General features: G+C 38.9%; 1 protein-coding gene across 1 annotated transcript; it reads right to left on the reverse strand.

Annotated features, from left to right (window-relative positions):
- Window positions 1-16644: 16644 nt before the first annotated feature.
- Window positions 16645-21104, reverse strand: C1H7orf78 (chromosome 1 C7orf78 homolog). Its single transcript, XM_064636454.1, is given in 4 exon segments — window positions 16645-16780; window positions 17855-17955; window positions 20172-20358; window positions 21040-21104. Coding segments are annotated over 4 exon segments (489 nt in total).
- Window positions 21105-21390: the final 286 nt, after the last annotated feature.

The raw sequence follows: 21390 nt of genomic DNA on the forward strand, positions 1-21390 counted from the left end.
GGGTGCGGCCACTTATATAGTGCCCAGTCGGGGCGGGGCGGGGCCGGGCCGGCCCCGGGACGGGTGCGGAGCGTGGTGTGGGTGGTGGGATGCGTCTGTCCCACCCCTTTCCATCCGCTCCCGGGGACGGCTTTTGTTTAATTATTAATTTTTTTACACCTCTGCAAAACTCACACTGCGTCCTTTTTCCCCTCTGTGCCTATTGTCGTAGCAGGGGCGTTATAAAAAAAAAAAAATCAGCCTCGCTCACTGCAAGCAGAGAATGTTTCCTTATTCTAAAGTAATAAGAGAAAAAAACCATAAAAGTCAAGAAAGTGAAGTACAAGCGGGCTAACCCAGTACCTACGGGTGTTACAGTGCTGTGCAGTGTGTTTCTATAATTATCACATCTGCCTTGTTGCTGTAAGCTGCTCGTACCGGAATACAAAGAGTTTCCGTAGCTTGCGCTTGTGGTTGGGCTCTTTTTCACCCCAGGCTGGAATGGCAGAGCACAGCTCTCATTTGCCCGGTAATCCCACTTCATTTGTCCAATATGACTAGCAAACTTTTTCTAAGGGGAAAAATATTTTTGAAGATTTTAGATGAAGCCCGGAATTTATATAAATTTCCTTTTCCTTTCCTTTTTTCCAACACTATGCAACAACCCAAAAGATTTAAACCCACTTCCTACTTGTCTTTGTCCTTTATAAATGGTTGGTATATCAACATGGCAATTGCAGTTTTCTTTGCAACAACTGTTTTCATCTGATATTGATAGGAGGTAGATCAGTCTGGGTACGATACAGGTAGATGCAGCTCAAGCTGTCAACATATCAAAAGATACATTTCAGAAAGTGTTTTGTTTAGTTTCATCATCTTATTCACCTGAATGAGTTTTGAAGCTCATGATTTCCCCACTGGGTGGTTTTATCAAGTTAGTACCAGAAGAGTGCAGAACTGGGCTGCCTCAGTAACTGGGAGAGGCACTGCTAAATGCAACAAATCAGTTGGAGAGCATTTTTGGAAAAAAAAAAAAAAAAGTTAAAAAAAGCAAACTACAAGTAAGAAATTTGCTTAACTATCTTCCCTCCTTCTCTTTATACTGTCTTGAGGAAAAAGACGGTGTTACACAATGGGTATCTACTCTTCTCTCTCATTTTGGTGAGCACCCTCTCATCAGTTTCCAGACAGAGGTGTACAGGCACCCTAAGCTTTATCCTCACTGTTTAAAAAAGGAAATTACGAGTGCTCTATTTTGTCTAAGGTTCAGCTGAACATGTTACAGCTCACCTTCACAAGTTCACAGCCAAGCATTTTATCCCTCATTCTGCCAGGGCTGCAGTAAGCCTGCTTGATAAAGCACAATGCTTCCCAAATGAAATATCTTTCTCTAGATGTTCATCATGTGAAGAAGAAAAAAACTCAAGGAAGAGTAGCCAAAAAATTCCAGAAGTTCCAGTTTCAATATTGTGTTCTGTTCAATTTTACTCACTTAATTACACAATCACATTTTGGGGTTTGTTTTTTTTGTTTGTTTGTTTGTTGGGTTTGTTTGTTTTTTTCTAATTGCATGCCTTTTTGCCTTCTTGTGCATTAGTTTGCTTTAGTCAGTGTGGACAGAACTTCCCACAATACTCTGTAATTGTATGGATTTACTATTTCTTCTGAAGTTGGCAAGATGCACTCACTTTGGAATTGCTCTGAGTTTTACCTATACAGGAATTCAAACCAGCTCAGTGTTATGAAGCCTCATTTCTCCTGCCTGTTCTGCCTGTCTTGCCAAGCTAAAATTGTTTGTGCACAGATTGCACAGGATAGGTTTGTTAAATTTATATCTCCTTATTCTGGCTTTAAATTTTCAGTCTACAGATTAAATACTACTGTAAGCAGAATCCCCATTGCTGGCATGAGACTCATGCTAATGCTATTTGTTTAGCATTGACCATTCCCAGTATCACACACCAATGGACAAAGGTTAAAGACACAAGGACAGTTTAATTGTTTTGTCTCAGTGTCTGTGGCACCACTCAGACACAAAGGATGTTAGTACTGAGAGCAGAGTTTTCTCATGCCTGAGTTTGTCTTACTGGGATTATGTAATCGTTTGGCTCCTAGCAAAGAAAACCTTGGATTGAAGTTTGTGTCCTAAGTGCCAGGATACTTGTTTGTACTCTTCAACATTAATTTTTGACTATTTGCAAATCTTGCTTTTGCAATCTCACTCCTAATGAAAATTTTACTGTCTTCTTTCATTTCCATCTGCTTTTTTTGGTAGCAAAATTAGGCTGGCATAGTTAACATTACACAGATTTTCATAACTTCTGGAATAAACAAAATCCTTTTAACATGGTTATTCAAAAGAAATTTTGGAGAAAAAAAATGAGAAGTATCTTAGGATTCGCACATTACGAAACAATATTTAAAATTACTTTTTATGTGCTTTTGCATGTCCTTTGATATAGTAATTGAAGTGGAAAGGTCTGAAAATAGCATTGTTTTCATGACTCAGAAGTCCGGGGTCAAATTGTAATTGCTATGCTCATTAGAAATTGCTGTGTAATGGAGTTTCAGATTTCTTTCGGACTACTTTACTTAATTTATTAAAGATTATATCTTGCTGATAAACTATGGCTTTCTCACAGGGATGGCAAAGGTCTAGCACTGTTTTAGCTGTTCAGTAACAAGGGGAAATAATTTTGCCTCACACTCTTTTCATAGGGGGAGGCTGGATATATCAATCGGCTGCTGTCACAGCCCAGGAACACAATCACAGAGTAAGGGTGTAGATTTCTGCCTACTTCACTGCACTGTGGGAGGTATGGCCATCTTTAAATGCCCTGTCTTTTTCCCAAGTCATGATAGATCACCCAGGACTGCTAGAAGGTGTTCCTGCTCCTCATCTAATCCTTAAAACAGCAGATTCAAACGTATTGAGTTTAAAGCTTTGGCATGACTCAGGGAATTCAAGGATTTATGAAAAACTTTGCCATTTAATTTTGCTCATTTATTTCCAAAGTATTTTGTTATATTGAGTAAGGGATCTTTTTTCCTCAAAGTGCTGTTGTCATATACTGCGTATATACAGGGAGTGTATATATTAAAAAAAAACAGAATGCAATGTCCTGAGTTCTGATTTTTGTCCCAATCAATAATAAGGTTTGCAAAAACACAGAGTAGTTTCTTCCAAGTGATATATACAAGGAACCCAAAAGGGCCCCCAGAAGTTAAGCTGCAGCATCTTTCCCAGCAGGAATAACTTTCAGTATAGATTGTTTAAGTCTAAGGTTTAAGTTCTCCTACAAGGCTTGAATTACAGTACCAAGAACCAACAATGGAAGGAATGAAAAGGAATGCAAGGAGAGAGTATTTTCAAGTGTCACAAGTGTTTCCTTCTACAAAGCTTATTTCTTCTTCACCACACATGCCAAGTATCCTCCTGAACTCTATGACCCTGCCTCAACAATGGGATTACAGATGTTTAGTTTTGCCTCAAGTTTCACATGACAGTGTTTGCTGTACACACAGTATGTGTGTCAAAAGCACACTCTTGTCCAAACAGTCACAGAAGTCGACCCGTGTTCTCATCTGTTCTGCTGCTGAATTACAAATCAACAGTTATTTCAGACTGAAGTCAGTTCAGAGATCTGAGCTAAATTCTTATTTACAATATACATCTAAAAAAATTTTTTTTTTCACTGATACTGTGTGAGCTGAAGGAGAATACAGAATTCATATAGCTCTGACAGCCAAGTTAAAAAAAACAAGATAGAGAATTATATTACCACTTGCTAATTCTCTCCATTCTCTCATCATGACCCTGAGATTAGCTCAGTTGGTTAGAGCATGAGGCTAAGGTCATGCAGTTGTTCCCTGTACAGGCCGTTTACTAAGAGTTGGACTTGATGATCCTTGTGGGTCCCTTCCAAGTCAGAATATTCTGTGATAATTGTCCTTCAAATCATCCTGCTCAGTAGCCCAGCTTCAGCTGGAAAGGTTTTAGCAAAGCCAGAACATGCTGATGAAAGACTGAAACCTAGCTTTCCTCCTTATTGGCAAAGTTTGAGTCATGAAGCTAACAATGAAACATATGCAGAACCTGACAGAAAAACACAAAGTCCTACTTTACCTTCAAGAGAGGAATCTGGTTTTAATTCCTCAAGTCCAGAGCAAATAAAGGACCTTAGTGTGTAGCTTTGAGGCAGTTGTCTAAGGCATAGAGAGGGCAGAATCACAGCTACACCGTGAGCTCCACTTGTCAACTGGCTGGCTCCTACCTACATTCTGCTCTGCTTGCAGGAGCACTCCCACTCCCTATGGCCATCTCCATGCTTCCAGTACAGACAATGAGGGATTCTTCAGCGGCACCCACCACTCTCATCTATGCAGGTAAGGACACCACACACCTAGCAGATGAGAAGCTCTCACTCTTCAAATTCATTCTTCAGCAGTGGAGCCAAGTAGGGTATGCAGAGAAAGTGATCTGAATATTTGCTTCAGTGAAACAATCTAGGCAAACATTTTTGACACAGATAGTGAGCAGTGAAGTGTTAATTATTAAGTATGTTATAGCTCCCTGCATTTTTCTTATGTTTATCCCTGAACTATTCAATGAGCAGCATAAATGTTTAATCAAGAAATTCTTATTATTTAAGTTCATCTCAAGCCGTAGTATATCGTATCTAAAGGAGTCAGAGAGAGAGAATTGAGGTACTTCTTCAACAATCACCTATCTTCCAAAACAGAGAAGGTATCCTCTGTGTTCATATGACATGACATTTCATTTCATTTCATGTTCATGGGACCAGACAAGATTTAGAAAAATATATTCTCAGACTCAGCACTTTACCCACCTTGTCTACATAGATAGAAAAATGTTGCCCTTATTCCCATCAATGATCAGTCAGCCTGTTCACATTTCCTGCCCTGGAAAAGCAAGGAATAAATACCAAAGGAATAAATCATGCTGTTCTCTACGTGGATCAGTAAGTTTCATTCAGACCATACCACTGATCCTTAAGTTTGCTTCCTTGTATTTAGATCTAGTGATCCCAAGTTTGATGGGGAAAATCTCCAGCTCTTTTCAAAGAGTTAGAGTTTTGAATTAATCAGTGTACGTTCATTGACACTAGAAAAATTGAAAGGCCGTTTTTTGCTAAGAAAGATTCAGAGGTAATGGCCAAAAATTGTTACTCAGAAAGTTTAATTAAAACAAGACTATTTTATATCAGGCAATAACTTTGATAATTGCTACAAACCCTCTTTCACTTGCTTTTATCAATTTCCACAGTATTACTGGGATTCAGGTGCACACTACTTTGTGAAAGAAACATTACAAAGGATGGAAGGGAATTAAACCCTGATTTATATACATATTTATTTATTTATTTATTTGTTGAGTAAAGTTCAAATACATAGCCTAAAAAGACTGCTATAAGGCAGTTACAGAATGTGTCTGCATGGATTGACATTCTGTGTCAGAGTGATATCTATCCATCATGCATTTGAAAATATCACTCTAAGTTTGGTCTGAATGTAATTTTAGGATGATCTTTTGATTGCTAAGAAGTGATAATTGAAGTTTCTTTTTTGTATGTTGCAGCTAAAGGTTTTGATGAGGGTTTAAATTATTTTTGAATACTTGGTAATAAAGAACAAGCAAATTGCTGCGCTGCCATGTACCATCAGTGCAGTAATTAAAGTTAAAAGCATCTAAGTAAAATCGAGGAAGAGAGTTTTACCCAGAAACAAGAAATCAAGAACAATTTGAAGAAAGCACAATCATCTTCTGGACCTATTAATTAAATATGCAACATCCATTAAGCTCATAGATCAACTCTCCAACAGGAGATCCTAAAATATTGGATATTGCAATATGGGGAGTGCAGAGGACCCAGGGAAAACAGCATTCTCCATCTGCATAAACCAGTGGCTCTTCTAGACATCTCACACAGAGGGAAGGGGGAACAATAAGATCTCTAGAAAAGTGGTAATAAGAAAAACTGCTAGTAGTTATCTAAACTGAGGTAGGATTTCAGTTTCATTTATTTCATTGCGTTCTTAAATAGTAAATGTTTATTTCACTGTTTCCTTGATACTAACCTGCCTGAGAAGGTTACTGAATTTAATATAAGAAAAAAAATCTTTGTGTGACATTAAACTAAGATCCTAAGGAAAGCATATTTTTCATAAGATTCTAATTGCAGGTGAAATAAAGTTATTCTGAGATAGTTTTTTCTATTGAATGAAAATATCTTTGTGTATTTAAAAGCTCTGTGTGTGAAAAGGAGAGTACTCAAAGCATGTGCATCTTCTACCCCCGTTTAGCAAGTAGTGCCTCTGAATTCTCTGAGAATTGTATCTGTATCTGATCATTGTATCTGATTTCAGTGGTAGATGTGCATGGAATAGGCCAGATGCTCTATTCCAGGTCAAACAGTTGTAAATTAATTTAACTGTGAATAAAAATAGGATTTCAGCTTCTTTAGATTTTCAGAATAACACAGTTCACTGCAGTAATATGGCTGTTTTTCAGATACAGAGTAGCTCCTCATAAATAGATATCTGCAAGTACTAAGCTGAACACAAAAAGTTACATTTTTCATCAAATCTCACATATGAATCATGTATTGAAAATAATTTTTCAAAAACATTCATTGACCTTCACAGAAAATAAGGGGAGGGAAAGAAGAGGAAGACCACCTGTTTTCTGACTTTCTGAAAAAAGTCTGCTTGAAGGTTTCTTGAATTTGGTACACCAACTTGGGAAAAATAAGTATTTTCTAGATTGTTCAAAACATCCAGTTGTTACCAAGATCATATAGGAAAGTGTTTATGCCTCGTACTTGTTTTCTTACAGCACAAAGTGTATTGTTATACTTTCACTAGTCAAATGTGGTTTTAAACTCTCCGAGAATAACACATTCGAGAATCATGAACTTTGTTACTGTGTGTCTGTCTTTATGTATTAGCCAGGTCGCCAGCACAAAACACTAAGGTCACTAACAAAAGTCCCATCACAGCATTTTAAATTTAATAGTCTCAGCATTGCTTGTTTTAAGAGAGCAGAAACCCCTTTTTTGATCAACCTTGGCCAATTAAGTGAGTAGTTTCTAAGATCACTGGTGGTTATTGGGAATCAGCTACTGAATTTAGGAGATCTAAATGCAAAGCTGTCTAAACAAAGGCATTCATACATTTGCTTCTTCATCAAGATCACCAGATTTATAAAATTAACTTCTTCCTTTTATCTGACTTATTGAAAGTATACTAATTTGCTAAACAGTTGCTGACATCTGCAAACCTGCTGGAGGTGGCTTCTAAAACAGTCATCTTTTGGTAGCATGTGTTCAAGATGGGATCTTGATATTGCTCAAGAGATCTACAGAAAGATCTATTTTAAATCAAAGCTTGAGTCCAATTCCTGTTTCAAGATTATGAGACATAGTTACTGGAAAAGAACCCAACCTCTGGTTTCTGATAGCCACTATACCATGAAAGCATGGAGGTGCCTTGACATGAAATGTTGTACTGTTAACATTTATTTCAAAGTTGATTTCATAAGTGTAAGTGACAAGGAAAGACAAGGAGTAATATATTGTTAAGCTTTTTTGCCACTTATCAGGGACAAGATTTTTTCATGAGAAAGTTTGAAGAACACACATTTCATATCAACTGAATTCTGATCAGTAAATCATAACTCCCTCAGTCCCTCAGTCCACTTTCTTAGTATCTTGTTTTAAGGAGCCTGTTATCCTAGAGAAGACATGTCCTCAGGGACACAGTGCTTTATCTTTGGAGACTCTGTTCTCCTGATTCCTCTTCCTATTTGATTGCCCACTGACAAAGGGCAGATACCAGATAAAATAAAGTGTGAGATAAAATGCATAACTGATGTGAGACAGTGAAATGGGCAGTTTATTTACACACTCTTGATTAAGCTAGCATTAGGCATAGTTCCCAGAATGAATGAATGCACTAACTAAAATAAAAAAAGAGCTAATGTTTCCAATACTTATCATCCCCTTATTTCCTTCATGTCAATAATACTGTTTATACTTATTCTCCCAAATAGAATTACAACATTCACTCCTTACAGAATAAAACTCTTTAACAGATGGAAAGCAACCTTCAGGTTCTCTCCCAAATCAGTAGTTTAGGTACCTCTTTTCCCTTGGTCTTCAGTTTATCCCACTAACTTATATCCCATGCTCTCATTTTCATGCAATACTCTGAGGGCTCTGGCATTCTCCTGTCCCATGTTTCCAAGCTTGGCTCCAAGCCTTCATGACTAGATCTGCTAGAAGCCAAATATAAATGTTATCTCTATCCCAACCATTCCCACTTCCTATATGACTTTTGAGAGTATATTTATCAAATTTCTATTTCTAAAAATAAAATCCTTAACAGTACCATAAAAGAATGAGTGGTGCCCAGTCTTAAAGGACTATAATGTTGTGAAACTGTGATATACTGTATGGTGCTAGGAAGAAAAAAGTCACACCAACACAAACAATCAAAACCCCCAAATCCCAGCACAATAAAATCAATAAATAAATTTACAATTTTGTGCTCTTTTTTCTTCAATGACAAAGGATTATGGGCATGGACTGTGTGCTTGAAATTGCAGATCTGGAAGCCACTTAAGGCTTTGTCCTTCTCAATTTCAAGAGAAGTATTTTCCTTGCTCAGTCCAAGGTAGCCAACATTAGGCAATTACACAGCCCCTATGTGCTGAGGCTCATGTTTTTGCACTGGGTATGCCAGCCAGGTTTTAAAGACGTAATGAGAGGGAAGGGTACATATTGAAACATTTGTTTAAAATACACCAGGCCATTATATTCCCTTTCCTTCCTTGTCTTCTCCACAAGGTCAGAAAATTTCCTCTGTTGGGAGCAGAAAAATCCCATTTCTATCCTCTGACTTTCTCTATTTCTAGTTATTTTCACCAGTAACATTGTTTGTTATTTACTTTTGAAGGTACATAACCATCAACAAGAACAATTATCCTCACAGGAAAACACGTACGGGAACACAGCTGTTTATGGCTCCGTGTTTTGAAGTTTCACTGGCTGCCAGGCCAGTTTTCCTATCCATCTCTTGAGACGAACATAGAAGGAATACCATCACTGCTTGGCTACTGCCTTCTTCAAATATATAGGAAGGAAGTGAAAATAAACTGTTACTTTTTACAAAGTAAAAGATGATAGGTAAAGAGTCAGTTGAAGAACACATTATAACATATAAGTTTATTGCATGAAGCATAATTTTAGTACAACCTGCATGACAGGCACTTTCTGGTTTTGTTTTTTCCAACTAAGAAAAGGCCTCTGTGGAGGAAAAGCAGCACTTCAGTGTTATAAAGCACACTTCTGTGTTTTAAACAGTTACAGAATAAAGTTTTTGTGTTTCATTTGCTGCCTGTTGGTTTCTAATGTGAGGAAAACCCATGGTACTAAAACTTAACTGGCTCTATGAAAAGAACCATGTACAGGCGTCCTGCAGCCACAGCTGCTGTGCACAACCCACTGCCCCCTCCAAAGCCCTCTCCCCACGACTCCACCACTCCCCCTTCTCCCCATCTTATCCCTGCTTGTTGTCCTTCACAACCATGTGCACAAAATTCATCCAGAACATTTCCAGCATTTCTTAAGCTGTTCCAGTGGTTGGTGTTGAAGGAAAAGAAGGTATTACTTTTGTCTAAATGAAAAGAGGCATCCCAGAATATTTTTCATTTTGCTTCACTCCTTTAGTTGGCATTGCACAGGTCTCTTATGCATCCTTTTGGATGCAGTTAATGCCTTTTTAAAAACAGCCCCTTAATTAAAACAAATTAATATTTTTCTTCCTTATATGAACTAAATTGTGCAGTGTTAGCTAACTGCAGTTGTATTATTAAGGTAATAAAATTACCCTACTGCTATCACTGCAATAAGATAAGGTATAATGCAATGCTCAAAGCAACGTTCAATGGAGCAGAGAAGTATCTAGCAGCAAATTATTCTTTACATTTTTTTCCAGTATATTAATTTTAATTGTGGCCAATACTAGATTTTTGTTATTGCAAACCAATCTCCTCTCTTTACCAGCTTTTATAAATCAGGTCTCAGAAAGATCTTAATAAATGAATAATAACTCTTTAGACATTATATTGTTAATCTATTGTTAGGTTGATTGTTTTGTGTCTTTTTATGATTTTGTTCCACAAGAAAGGCATAAAATTTGGTATTTCAAAGGCTTAGTGTGACAAGGACATTAGCACTTTCAGCATGACCAGTATGATCATACAACCATTTAAAGTACTTGAAGTTTGTTGACCACCTGAATACTCCATGTGTGTGTGCTTAATTTTTCAAATATATGGGTTTGTGATGGAGGAAGGATATAGAAAGTTGTCTTTTTTTGAACTTGGGCATAAATTCATGGAAAAAATATAAACAAAGTTTCAGAACTATTGACAGATCTTAGATCAGAATTAGGAGTCTTGTGTATAATTCAGATACTGAATCTGCATGGTAATCGTTCATGAGTAGGCTCTCAGTTCCAGAAATCACAGGGGACATGGTTAAACCTAGCCCAAAGTACAACAGTTTTAGAGATAACACTGAATTTGAAGTATATGGGGGAGTGTCAGGGCAGGGGATATCCTGAGCAGAGACCTTGAAATCTTGCTATCTGTTTTATTATAAATATATGTAGGGTAAGTTATATACATATGGAAAATACTAATATTAGTAATGTACAGAATCTATTTAATTGTCTTTATAGAATCAGTATATGTGGGTGAAAGATCTGAACATATTTTTGTGTAACACCTCCTTCTTCTGGTCATTTGTGAGATCATAGTATTTACAGTTAACCTGTAAGCCTGCTTCTTCTTTTTAAGATTTCAGAAAGTATCCACATTCACTCTCTGCATTTATACAAGCTGTAGAGATTTTCAATTCTAAGGGAATTAGCAATTGTAAAGGAACAATCCAATAGTGCTGCCTAAAACAAAAGAATTCACCTCCATTAAGCCAACAGGCTTAATGTACACTGAAGTAAATGGAAAAATATTGACTTACGGGAAGAGATTTGAGGTCAGTGAAATTTTTGGTAATGGATACTGTTCATTCCTCATAAGCTGGGCTAAGAGGTGCTCACACTGCAGTTGACTGTGTCCGTAAATGCTGGCATAGCTGTCAGCAAGATTTATTGTGCATTTTCGCCCCCACGATGAGAATGCAAAAGTAAGAAGGATGAAGAGATTTTACACGTATCTACAACTGCTGAGGCATGAGAACACCACTTTAGCCAGCCTTTAATACAAAAAACACAGTCTGCTTCCTTTGAAGTTTTAAAAGCTTTGTGAAAGGTGTCAGAGGAGATGGAGATCAGCCTGAATGGGCTCCTTTGGGCTCTGGAACAACTTGAGTGTGCAACAGAGGGAAAAGGAGATGCTAATCTGGGGCCAACATGAAGAGTTGTCACAGCACTCTGCTTGGGAGCTGAGCTTTTCCATGTGCACCTGTACACCTGTGCCGTGGGCAATGGTACAGAGACAATGCAAAAGGTCAGTGACACTGCACTACTGCTGGGCTCTGCTGGATGCTGGCATACATCAAGCTGATATTGTAGTGGAAACAGAACTGCTCTTTGGAGAGCTAAATCTCCATGTTGTATAGCAGCATCACCAGCATCTTCAGATCAAGCCACTGTACTGGTAAGCCTGGGAGGGTAATGGGGGCTTCTAGCTGCACAACTGGATGGCAGCTCGTAGTGGGTTTCTGTGGCTGGGTTTTTGTAGCAGTGGGACAGGGGGTGAGCTACAGAGGTGGCTTCTGTTAGAAGCTGCTAGAAGTTGCCCCTGTCCCGTGGAGCCAATGTCAGCTGGCTCCAGGACAGACTTCCTGCTGCTGGCCAAGGCCGAGCCAATCAGGAGAAATAGTAATGCCTCTGCTATAGCATATTGAAGAACAGATAGCTGTTGTGCAGAAAGAATTCCAGCCAGGAAAGAATGGAGTGAGAACATGGGAACAACAAAGTAGACACCAAGATCAGTGCATAAGGAGGGGGAGGATGATCTCCAGGTGCCGGAGCTGAGGCCCTGCAGCCTGTGGTGAAGACCATGGTGGAGCAGCTGTGCCCCTGCAGCCCATGGAGGACCATTGGGGTGCAGAGACTCACCTGCAGCCCATGGATGCCTCAAGGAGGCTGTGACCCCATGGGAGGCCCAAGATGGAGCAGGGTGCTGCTGGAGACCTGCAGCCCTTGGAGAGGGAAGCCCACACTGGAGCAGGTTTATCCCGGGTAGGACTTGTGGCCCCTGTGGGGGACCCACATCAGTACAGCTCATTTGTGAAGGACTGCACCCCATGGAGGAGTGACCCACGGGACAGCAGTTTGGGAAGAACTGATGCTCGAGGGACGGACTCGCACTGGAGAGGTCCATCAAGGACTGTCTCCTGTGGGAGGGACCCCACAGGAGCAGGGGAAGGACTCCTCTCCCTGAGCAGCAGCAGAAACAACAACTGACTGTAACCCCCATTCCCCGTCCCCCTGCACCACTGGTGGGGAGGGGGGAGAACATGGAAGGAAGGAGGGTTGGGGAGAAAGCGTTTTTAAGATGGTTTTATTTCTCACTCTTTGGCTCTTATCCTGTTAGTAATAAATTTAATTCATATCCCCACTTTGAGTCTGTTTTGTCCATGAAGGTAATCAATAAGTGACCTCTCCCAGCTCTTAACTCATGAATCCTTTGCTGTTTTTTTTCTCTCCTCTATTCAGTTGCAAAGGGAGAGTGAGAGAGTGGCTTTAGTGGGTACTTGGCATCTGGCCAGGGTCAACCCACTACAGAGCTCTACAGCTGCCTTTCACAACAGTTACAGCTGGATGTCATACCCCTGTAGGAATTTGGAAGGAATGTACTTGTCCTGTCACTAGCAGTAATGCTTTTTAAGCTACTTCATTGCAAGGATGTGCTGTTCAAAGAAAAAAAACCTTTATGCTTCTTCACGGTGTTCTTAACAGGAATAGCTGTTCTTTCTTATATATGTCACATATGGTAAAGGTATTTAGTATATAATAGCCACTCAAAGGAGGTGAACAAATTGAGCCAACATTTTCAAAAAACTCTTAGGTTCACAACTCTCAGTTTAGGTTCTTAGGATATCTCTTATTATATATTTGCCAGTAAAGAGGATTTTCCATGCACAGGTTTACTGCAGGTACCTTTGTTTCCTTAGCAGCCTTTTTACCTAGAGGCTCTAGCAACTTGCACTCTCCTCACTGCAGAGCAGCCCTGTGGTTTTTTCCTGACTCTTTAATGAAAGAGTGAAGATGCCTAAGCCAGGAAATGAGTGTCTATAACACGTCTGTGTGTCTCCCTCCCCACTGCAGGCAAGTGCAAGAGGCAACCCCCATCTTGTGGGTCAGAAGAAAGACGTAACTCTGACATCCATATTTTTAAAGATGAGGTGTCATGTAAGATGTTAAAGACCAATTCATTCCTCTTTTCCTTGGGAACACTGGAAGTGCCTTCACATGTGTTATAAGAGATCAAGTTTACCTGTATTATAAGAGATCAAGTTTACCTGTAAGACTTTGTCTGAAGCTCACTCTTCCCTCATGCCTTTGGGCCAGTCAATTTACCTGCTCTGTGTCTCCTTTTTCCATCCATAAAAAGACCAGATCAATAGCATTCCTTTGAAGGACTGCTACATGTGGCACTTCATTAGAGTGTCACTCCTATTACCGTGGTGAAGCCCAGCTAGAATTTTATCATTATCTGTGATTAGTATAGATACAATCACAGCTATTTTATTATGATTATGTCCACCAACAAGAGCTCCAGATCCAAACAACCTCTGAAATGTTATTTGTCCCAAGTCTTTCATTTGCCATGCACAGAGAAAGCAGCTTTCACTTGGCTGGGTTTGTCTGGCATTAAGAAAATGGGTAATTTACAGGAAGACTGTCTACTTCATTCTTTCCAACTCAAATTTGGGGAACTGCAAACTTCAAACTATGCCTGTAGATACAACACAATTGGCAGGAAGCTCTCTTTAACAAAAAATGTGTTGTTTTTGTTGTCAACATCTTACACATTTTTCTTTCCACAAGTGTTGCATCTGAGAAATCCTGGAGAAACACTGAACTCCACAACAGTGCAGATAGAGCTAGAAGATCATTGCTTAAGGGATTCTTGCTAGTTTCCCAAGCTTTCCAATGTGGTATGTAACTCACTGTCTTTTGGAATAGGCAAAATGATCTGGTATGCAATTTTCTTGTGCTAAATCACTGTCTGGGTGTGCATTTACCATGTAGCTTACTTACGGTTTAAGTCTAGAGATTTCAGTCCAAATCCAGATCTGGATATACCTCCAGAGCCCACAGCAATGCAGACTATTACAAAAAATGCTTCCCCCTGTTACACTCAACACTCACACACTATGTTTAGAAAAGAAATTGAAACTACCTGACTATGTCAATCTTTCAGCAGTCAATTCCTAGTAATTAAGAGTCAAGAGCAAAGCAGCTGTTTCTACTGAAGGAAAAGGAAGTATGTGAGGGTTTATTTTGGCATAGTCTGCTAATCACCAGATCTTGGGTGCAGAGGACAGGGAGTTTCCAAAGTAAGCTCATGATGGCATTCAGCACCTCTAGTTACCAGGTGTGATGGGCTGTGCCATTTCTTTTACTTACAAATGGCTGAGGGACTGGTTAGAGAAAAAAAAATTAATTAATTGGAAGCACTGGTAAGTAATTTTTAGCAATACAGAGAAACCTATATAGAGAGGATTTTGTTAAGTAGAAAGAGATAATAATGTTAATTTCCATGTTATTTCAAAAATCCGGACCTAAGGAGAAGAGGTCAAATACTAATAAACCAGACAAAGTGCATTTACTATGTTTTTGTTCCATGATGGTATGTACAGTAAGAAATAGATATTTGCTAAAACATTTGAACATCATTGATAAAGGCTGTTATCCTCTGTGCCATGTTTTGTGCTGTTTGAAGGACCTAGGCTTCCTTTGTTACAAGTGTGCCAGGTCTCTCAAAGAGCTCATTCCTGAGTCACAGGATAGACGCAAGACACATCTCAGGACCACTAGTCTTCCGTAGCACATTCAGATGAACACATTTCTTGGGACTGAGAAATTGGTAGGTCAGTGTGGATAATGATGTAGAGTCCATATCACACTGCTTTATTCTTAGCACCATGCTGCTTAGACTGGAGTTCCTGTGAAAGGAAAGACATTGGCATTTAAATACGATCATCATCCTGTAAGGTCACATCAGGCTAGTATCCAACACGATGGGAGAAGCAGTTTTACAGAAAACTGGTTTCATCAGGTAAAAGATCAAGATCTTCCCCATGAGAAGTTTGTTTTAGATAAGATGGAAGCAGAAAATTCTGGTTTTCGTGGATATTTTTCTTTTTCTCCCGGGACTTTGGGTGCCAGGCATGGAGACCCTGTTGGAGGGCACTGTCAAGTGTCAGCTGCTCAGGAACACTGAAGGAAAGGTGTGTTGGAAGCTAAAAAAGTGTCTCCTAATACATTTAAAAGCAGTCCTACTTTCTACCTGCCTTAGAAAGCCATCCACCATGAATGCTGCAAGGATCTCACTTGATAATAACCTTTCAGTAGGGCAAGCCAGCCTAGCTATCTCCATTTTTTGCTCTCAGATGAAGGTTTGGGTCTAGTCAGTTTAATTGGGCATCAGTGTCCTCCTAACCCTTCCAAACAACGGAGTTATGGATTCTACCAGCACCCATCAATCCTTTGTTATCTAAGTGTGCCCTCTGGATGAGGCAAGATCCAGTGTCCCTAACATAGCAGAGTGAACACTTGCATCTCTATCTGCCTCTCCCTGATGCAGCTGGCAAAGCTTTTCCTCCACACGATCCAAGAACACAGTGTGAGCACAATGCTGCCATCTGTGCTGCTGGGGGCAGAGAAGTACAGGTACATCAGACCTACAAAATAAAACAGGAGTGGCTGTCATACAGATGATCTCAACAGGTTTATCAAAGAATTCATTCTCAGACATGTTTCAGTCTTGAATCAGAGCACAACATGTTGAAATGCCTAGAGACATTTGTGTTCAGCCAATTCATGTGTTTTACAACAACAAGCATATTGACTTGCTGCTATTTGGTAGAGTTACATTCACAACTCAGAATCTGTCACCGTCTACACTGGTTCCCCAAACATTTAAATTTTTTATGCAAATGGCAGCTGTTTTATAATGAAAATAGAGGTATTCTGCTTTTGGAGATCTCTACATTTAAGTGTTTGGTATATATACACAAAACCATTAAGGCATGCACCTAGTACCTGCATATTCTGAAATAGTCTGTGTCTTTGAACAGTCTAGTATGGACATCTTAATTCCTACAAATGAATTACCACATACAGTGCTGTATAATCTTCTGCTAAAGGCTGAAATAAGAAAATGTTCCCCAAGAGACTATCTCTCAAACTCCATAAAAGTCAACAAGAGGTGGAAACAGAATTACATTCTTGAAAATCTAAAGGAAAGTAATGGTCTATGTTTCTAGATCTCCAGTAAAATGACATTTCCCTTAGGATATGCCAGCTGTGCTCTCAAGATTGAATGATCCAAAATATCGGGAAAGAAATATAATTAAGAATTACTATTATTATTATTTCAAAATATTTTTAAGCAGAGAAACCTAGAAGTTTTGTTTTAATGTCACTAACTGTAAATGAAGCAGATTTAGATGGTCAGGGACTCTTTAACAGTAGCAGCTATGGATCCCATTTGCTTCCACAAGGCTTGTATGTAAGAAATCTCCTATCAGAGTCCTTTTACTTTCCTTTCAGTGAATCAAGTCCAGGATCTGAAAATATTAAGCAAATATTGTTTATAAGCTATAGAAAAAACTGTCTGGACTCTAGGATTTGAAAAGCTATGCTTATTGTTAATCAGATAGGATCTAGAAAAAGGAAAACAAAGACATATACAGTAAACATCATAAACAAAAAGATATTCTGTCCATGGCCTTTGCTATGAATGTACAAAGAAAGTAGTGTTTTATGCTACATTATATGTATGTCTGTGTACTGTAACTAGTGTGTAGTAAATTATTTTTAAAAAAGCTATCCTTGCAAGAGGTGGAGCTATAGAAACTACACTAAAGGGCAGGCATCCCACTGTGAACTATCCACCACAGACTGTTGTATCTACCATGACGACAGCAGACACTGGACATGAATCAGTTGCCTGGGACTAAACCCCCATTACAGGATTGAAATTGCAGTCTTATCAGAAACATTGACATTGACAAGCAGTTCAGCTACTAATCCTGCTTGTATCAGATATCTTAAATCTAAGTGTCTTTGCATGAGTGAACTATTTTCTATAATCTGAGTCTGTTATTTATTAGGAAGTGGACTTTCTCTGATGTTGAAACTTGAGGGGAAAAACTGATGTTTGGTCTATAAGCTTCACCTGAGGCACTTAAGCCAGTTTTGTGGGTTCGGTGCTCTTATTCCTGCTCCCTACTGTTCAAGCACAGGTTCCTAATTTCTTTAACACAATGAATGTCCATGTTGTCAAGGACTAACCTGTGTGGTTTCTTCTGAGATACAAGATGGAAAGTCAATAACCATCATGTTCTGGAGGTATCAGCATCATCTGCATGAATAGGAAGATATATTTCGTTGATTAATTGAACAAGATAAAATCAAAATGGTGAGGTTAGGCAGCCGGATGAATGCCCTGTGAAACCACGGAGGGAACAAAAATGGTGTGTGAAGTTACATGTTGAATACTTGATTGTAATGAATATTTAACTGTGGGTTGATGGATGTGATCACATCAGAACCGCATAGGAGAGAATGCTACAAGGAGGAGAAAATATTGTACATTGGTAATTTACATACTTTACTTGTTGCCTTTCCCTTGCCTTTTTTAATTCCTTTCTGACTGAGTTCTGATTTCCGTTTAATGAAGCGTTTCCCATTGGCCTGAGGGGTGAGAACATTTCTAAGTGAACATAGAAATTGCCTTTTTTTGTGTATGTAAGATCAAATCTATACTTAAAAATTTTGGACAAGTGCAGTTAGTCCTCAGGTATGTTTTTTACATAGAGATCTTCCAGTGAGATTGATCAATTTCTTTTGAACTCCTGACAATATGTCACTAAGGATTCTCCCGAGGGGACATTTTAGTGGAGGCGAAAATACAGTGTTAAATTCCCTGTAGAGGCAAGTCCTCAGTTCTACTGAGTTTGTAATCACCGTACAGTCTACAGCCTGCTAAAGTTACGTAGCCTGAAGTTTTCAGTGAGCTGAAAAGTTAGTGGTATGTCAAAGCAATTAGACAGTACATACTGTTTTCCTCCAGTCCTCATAGTGGAAATCAGCACTACCTCTGGACAAAGTCCTGAAAAGAACCTCAAAATGTTTTGTTGTTATCAGGAGCTTATATTGTGAAGTTTTGGTTTCAACTTGCTTCTTTGCTTTTTTCTTGTTTCTTTTCAGAAATGCTGACTTGTAAGTACTTTTTTCACTCAGGTAGAAAAAAAAAAACAAAACCCCATTAGTCCTGAGATTAGAGCACTGACTGGTGACACTAAAATCTCCTAAAGTACCTGATTCATAACATGAACCTGAAACTCTATTTCACATGCACAGATAAATATTTTGGTTGTATACTTATCGGACTTTCTGGAATTATATTTTGGAGCTACTCAAATTATTAAATCACTAGTTTTCTCCTGATATGAAGTGGGGAAGGTTCTGAAACCCTGAGAACATTTCCTAAGATATGGTTGCTATAGTCAGGCCCTCTCAATTGGTGATATTAGAAAACATAACATTGGAGTTGTGGGACAAATATACATTTTTTTCCCTTCTGCTGATTTTGCAAATTTATATTTTTGGTCAAGATTTGACAAAAAAAAAAGATATATTTACTTGAAGAGAAAATTTTGTTTGGTAGGTTTTCAGAGAAATTAGCATCTAATTGCTATTATCAAAATTGGATAATCTTGAAATAAAGCAAATTTTCCTTGAGATAGAGTATTATTGGACAAATTTCTTTTGGCTGTAACAGCTAACTAGAAGTTTGGTTTTGATTACTTTAAGTAAACTCAAAAACAAGGAAGTTAAATTCCTCCTATAGCAGAGAAACAAGGAAGTTAAATTCCTGCTATAGCAGATGGCAAATAGATAAAGGTATGATTTATAGATTTATATTCTTATGAAGACAGAAGGGGGAAGAAAATATTGTTTTCTATGGAAATGTAGCTTTAGCCATATGCCATTTGTGTGGTTCTTCAATAAACTACATGTCCAGGTATAAATGTTTGCTTTGGAGGACAGAAAGGATTTTGTTTACCATCTCAGTTTTCTTTCCTATTTTAGAAATAGTAAGTTTGCTGAATTGCTCTTTGAGTAACAATCTTTGAAAGGCTCAGAGGAGAGGAGACAGGAACATTTCTAGTGAGAAGTTAACTGAATATGGATAGAACAATGAATCTCATTTTAAAAGATGCTACAAAAACAAATAAACCAAACCAAATAACTACTATGAAAAAAACACATTTAGATTGAAGATTTCTCTTTCTTAGCAGATTTAACATTAAATTCACTGACTGCAAGGGAATGCACTGATTCAAATTGTATCTTTACCTTTTAAATTTCCTGTCAACTTTTTTGTACACAGTTTGTACACAATCAGTATTGTGAAGAAAGGAGTTTCTTGCCGTATATTACAAACAAAAATCTAGCACAGTGAGATGCTGGTCTCAGTTAGGGCTACTAAATGGAAAATTACCATACAATACTTCCATCCAGTATGTCGAGCAATTCAACTGCTAGCTATTTTTCTTAGGAAAGCAGAAAGTACAGACAGACATGTCACGGTGAACAAGGTAAAGGTGAACTGATTAGCCCTATTTCAGTCTGCTCTACCCAAATAAAAACTACAAAGCACATTAAAACATAGAGCTCTAAGGCTGAATTCTTCAGCATTACCTATGGAATCTTTTGGCAAATAATGTGTGCCTACAACACAGTTAACTATCAAAGTTAGATCCCAACTGCAGTATTAACTGCAGGGTTTGGAGGCTTTTTTTTGCTAATGAGACTGACATCTAGTGGCTTCATTTACCAATCCTCAAGCACGTATTTATTTCAGTGTATTTGCTTTATAAAAGTCTGGGAGCTAGACACTTTACCTGCCTATAATTGTGTGGTTTGGGGTCTTCATACACACCAGGCTTATGTTTGGTATTCTTCACAAAGAGTATTTTGGCCTCATAAGAGTTGATCCGTTGAAAGCGAGTGACAAGCTGGAGAAAGTCCCTTCTCTTTTCTGGAAGAGGAAGGAGCAGCCTGGACCTATGCCGCAAAGCTCTTGCATGACTATGGTCTCAGAGGTACTTTTTGGGTTCAGTTCCTCTTTCCTCCCTCCTTGTGGCTTCTGAGAAGTGTTGGATGATCTATAGAGCTGGAAGCTAAAATTAGGAGGCTGCTTTAGCCATATGTCTGTATTGGCTTTGGATTGCTGCACTGCAGTGTGTTGTTGGGAGAAAGGCTAGTCAAGGCTTGAAGAAAGTTTGCTTTGACTTTCAAATAAAATTTTTCTCTCTTCTTGGTGGAGGATGAACACACATATACAACAGAACATTTATTATTGATTGCTGCTTTCAGTAGCTAGTCCTGTCTGCATAACCTAGTACATTCATTGAAGATAAATGTGTAACTGTACTTTAATATTATATTGTACCTGTGCTTAGATGAAGTATTGCTTCTTGATACCTTCTTTCAGTTCTGCAAAGTAACCTAGAGAAACCCCATCTGAAGCCAAAAGCATGGATGTTCAGGAATTTACGCATTCATTCCAGCCTGTAGGAACTGAAGCTCTGACTTTCATTTTGTCTGAAATACCCATCGCTAAGTAACAACACAAATACACCCTCTCCACATTTTTGTTCTTGCCTCATTAAGCAGTACAACCTTGACAGGAGACTAAACCTGTGCTGCAGGGCAGCACAGCAGGGGGGTGGGGTTATTTGGGCAGCAGTGGGCCCACACTAGTCTCACATTGCACAAGTAGAAGTGACCAAATGGACCTTAAATGAGAGAAATGTTGAAGCCCTGGTCTCCATGCTTCCTGATGCACTCTTATCTTGCTCTGCATTCCTGGGCACACCCAGGCCACAATGTTCATTAGAGCTGCCCCACTGCTATCCTGGTATAGGACCAGGTGTTATGTCCTGCCATGGGCCATCTCATCAGCAGTGCCACTCAAGCTTCACCTTTTTGCCCAGAGGTACAGAGAGGCCCTTTCCCACACCCAAGGATGCCTCTGGGCAGGGTGAAAAACCACTGGAGCAGCATTAACACCCTAAATTGGCAATAAAGTATTTAACTCTTTGCACAAGCTAGATAATG

Source organism: Pseudopipra pipra, chromosome 1, assembly GCF_036250125.1.
Source record: "Pseudopipra pipra isolate bDixPip1 chromosome 1, bDixPip1.hap1, whole genome shotgun sequence".
Taxonomy (NCBI): Eukaryota; Metazoa; Chordata; class Aves; order Passeriformes; family Pipridae; genus Pseudopipra; species Pseudopipra pipra.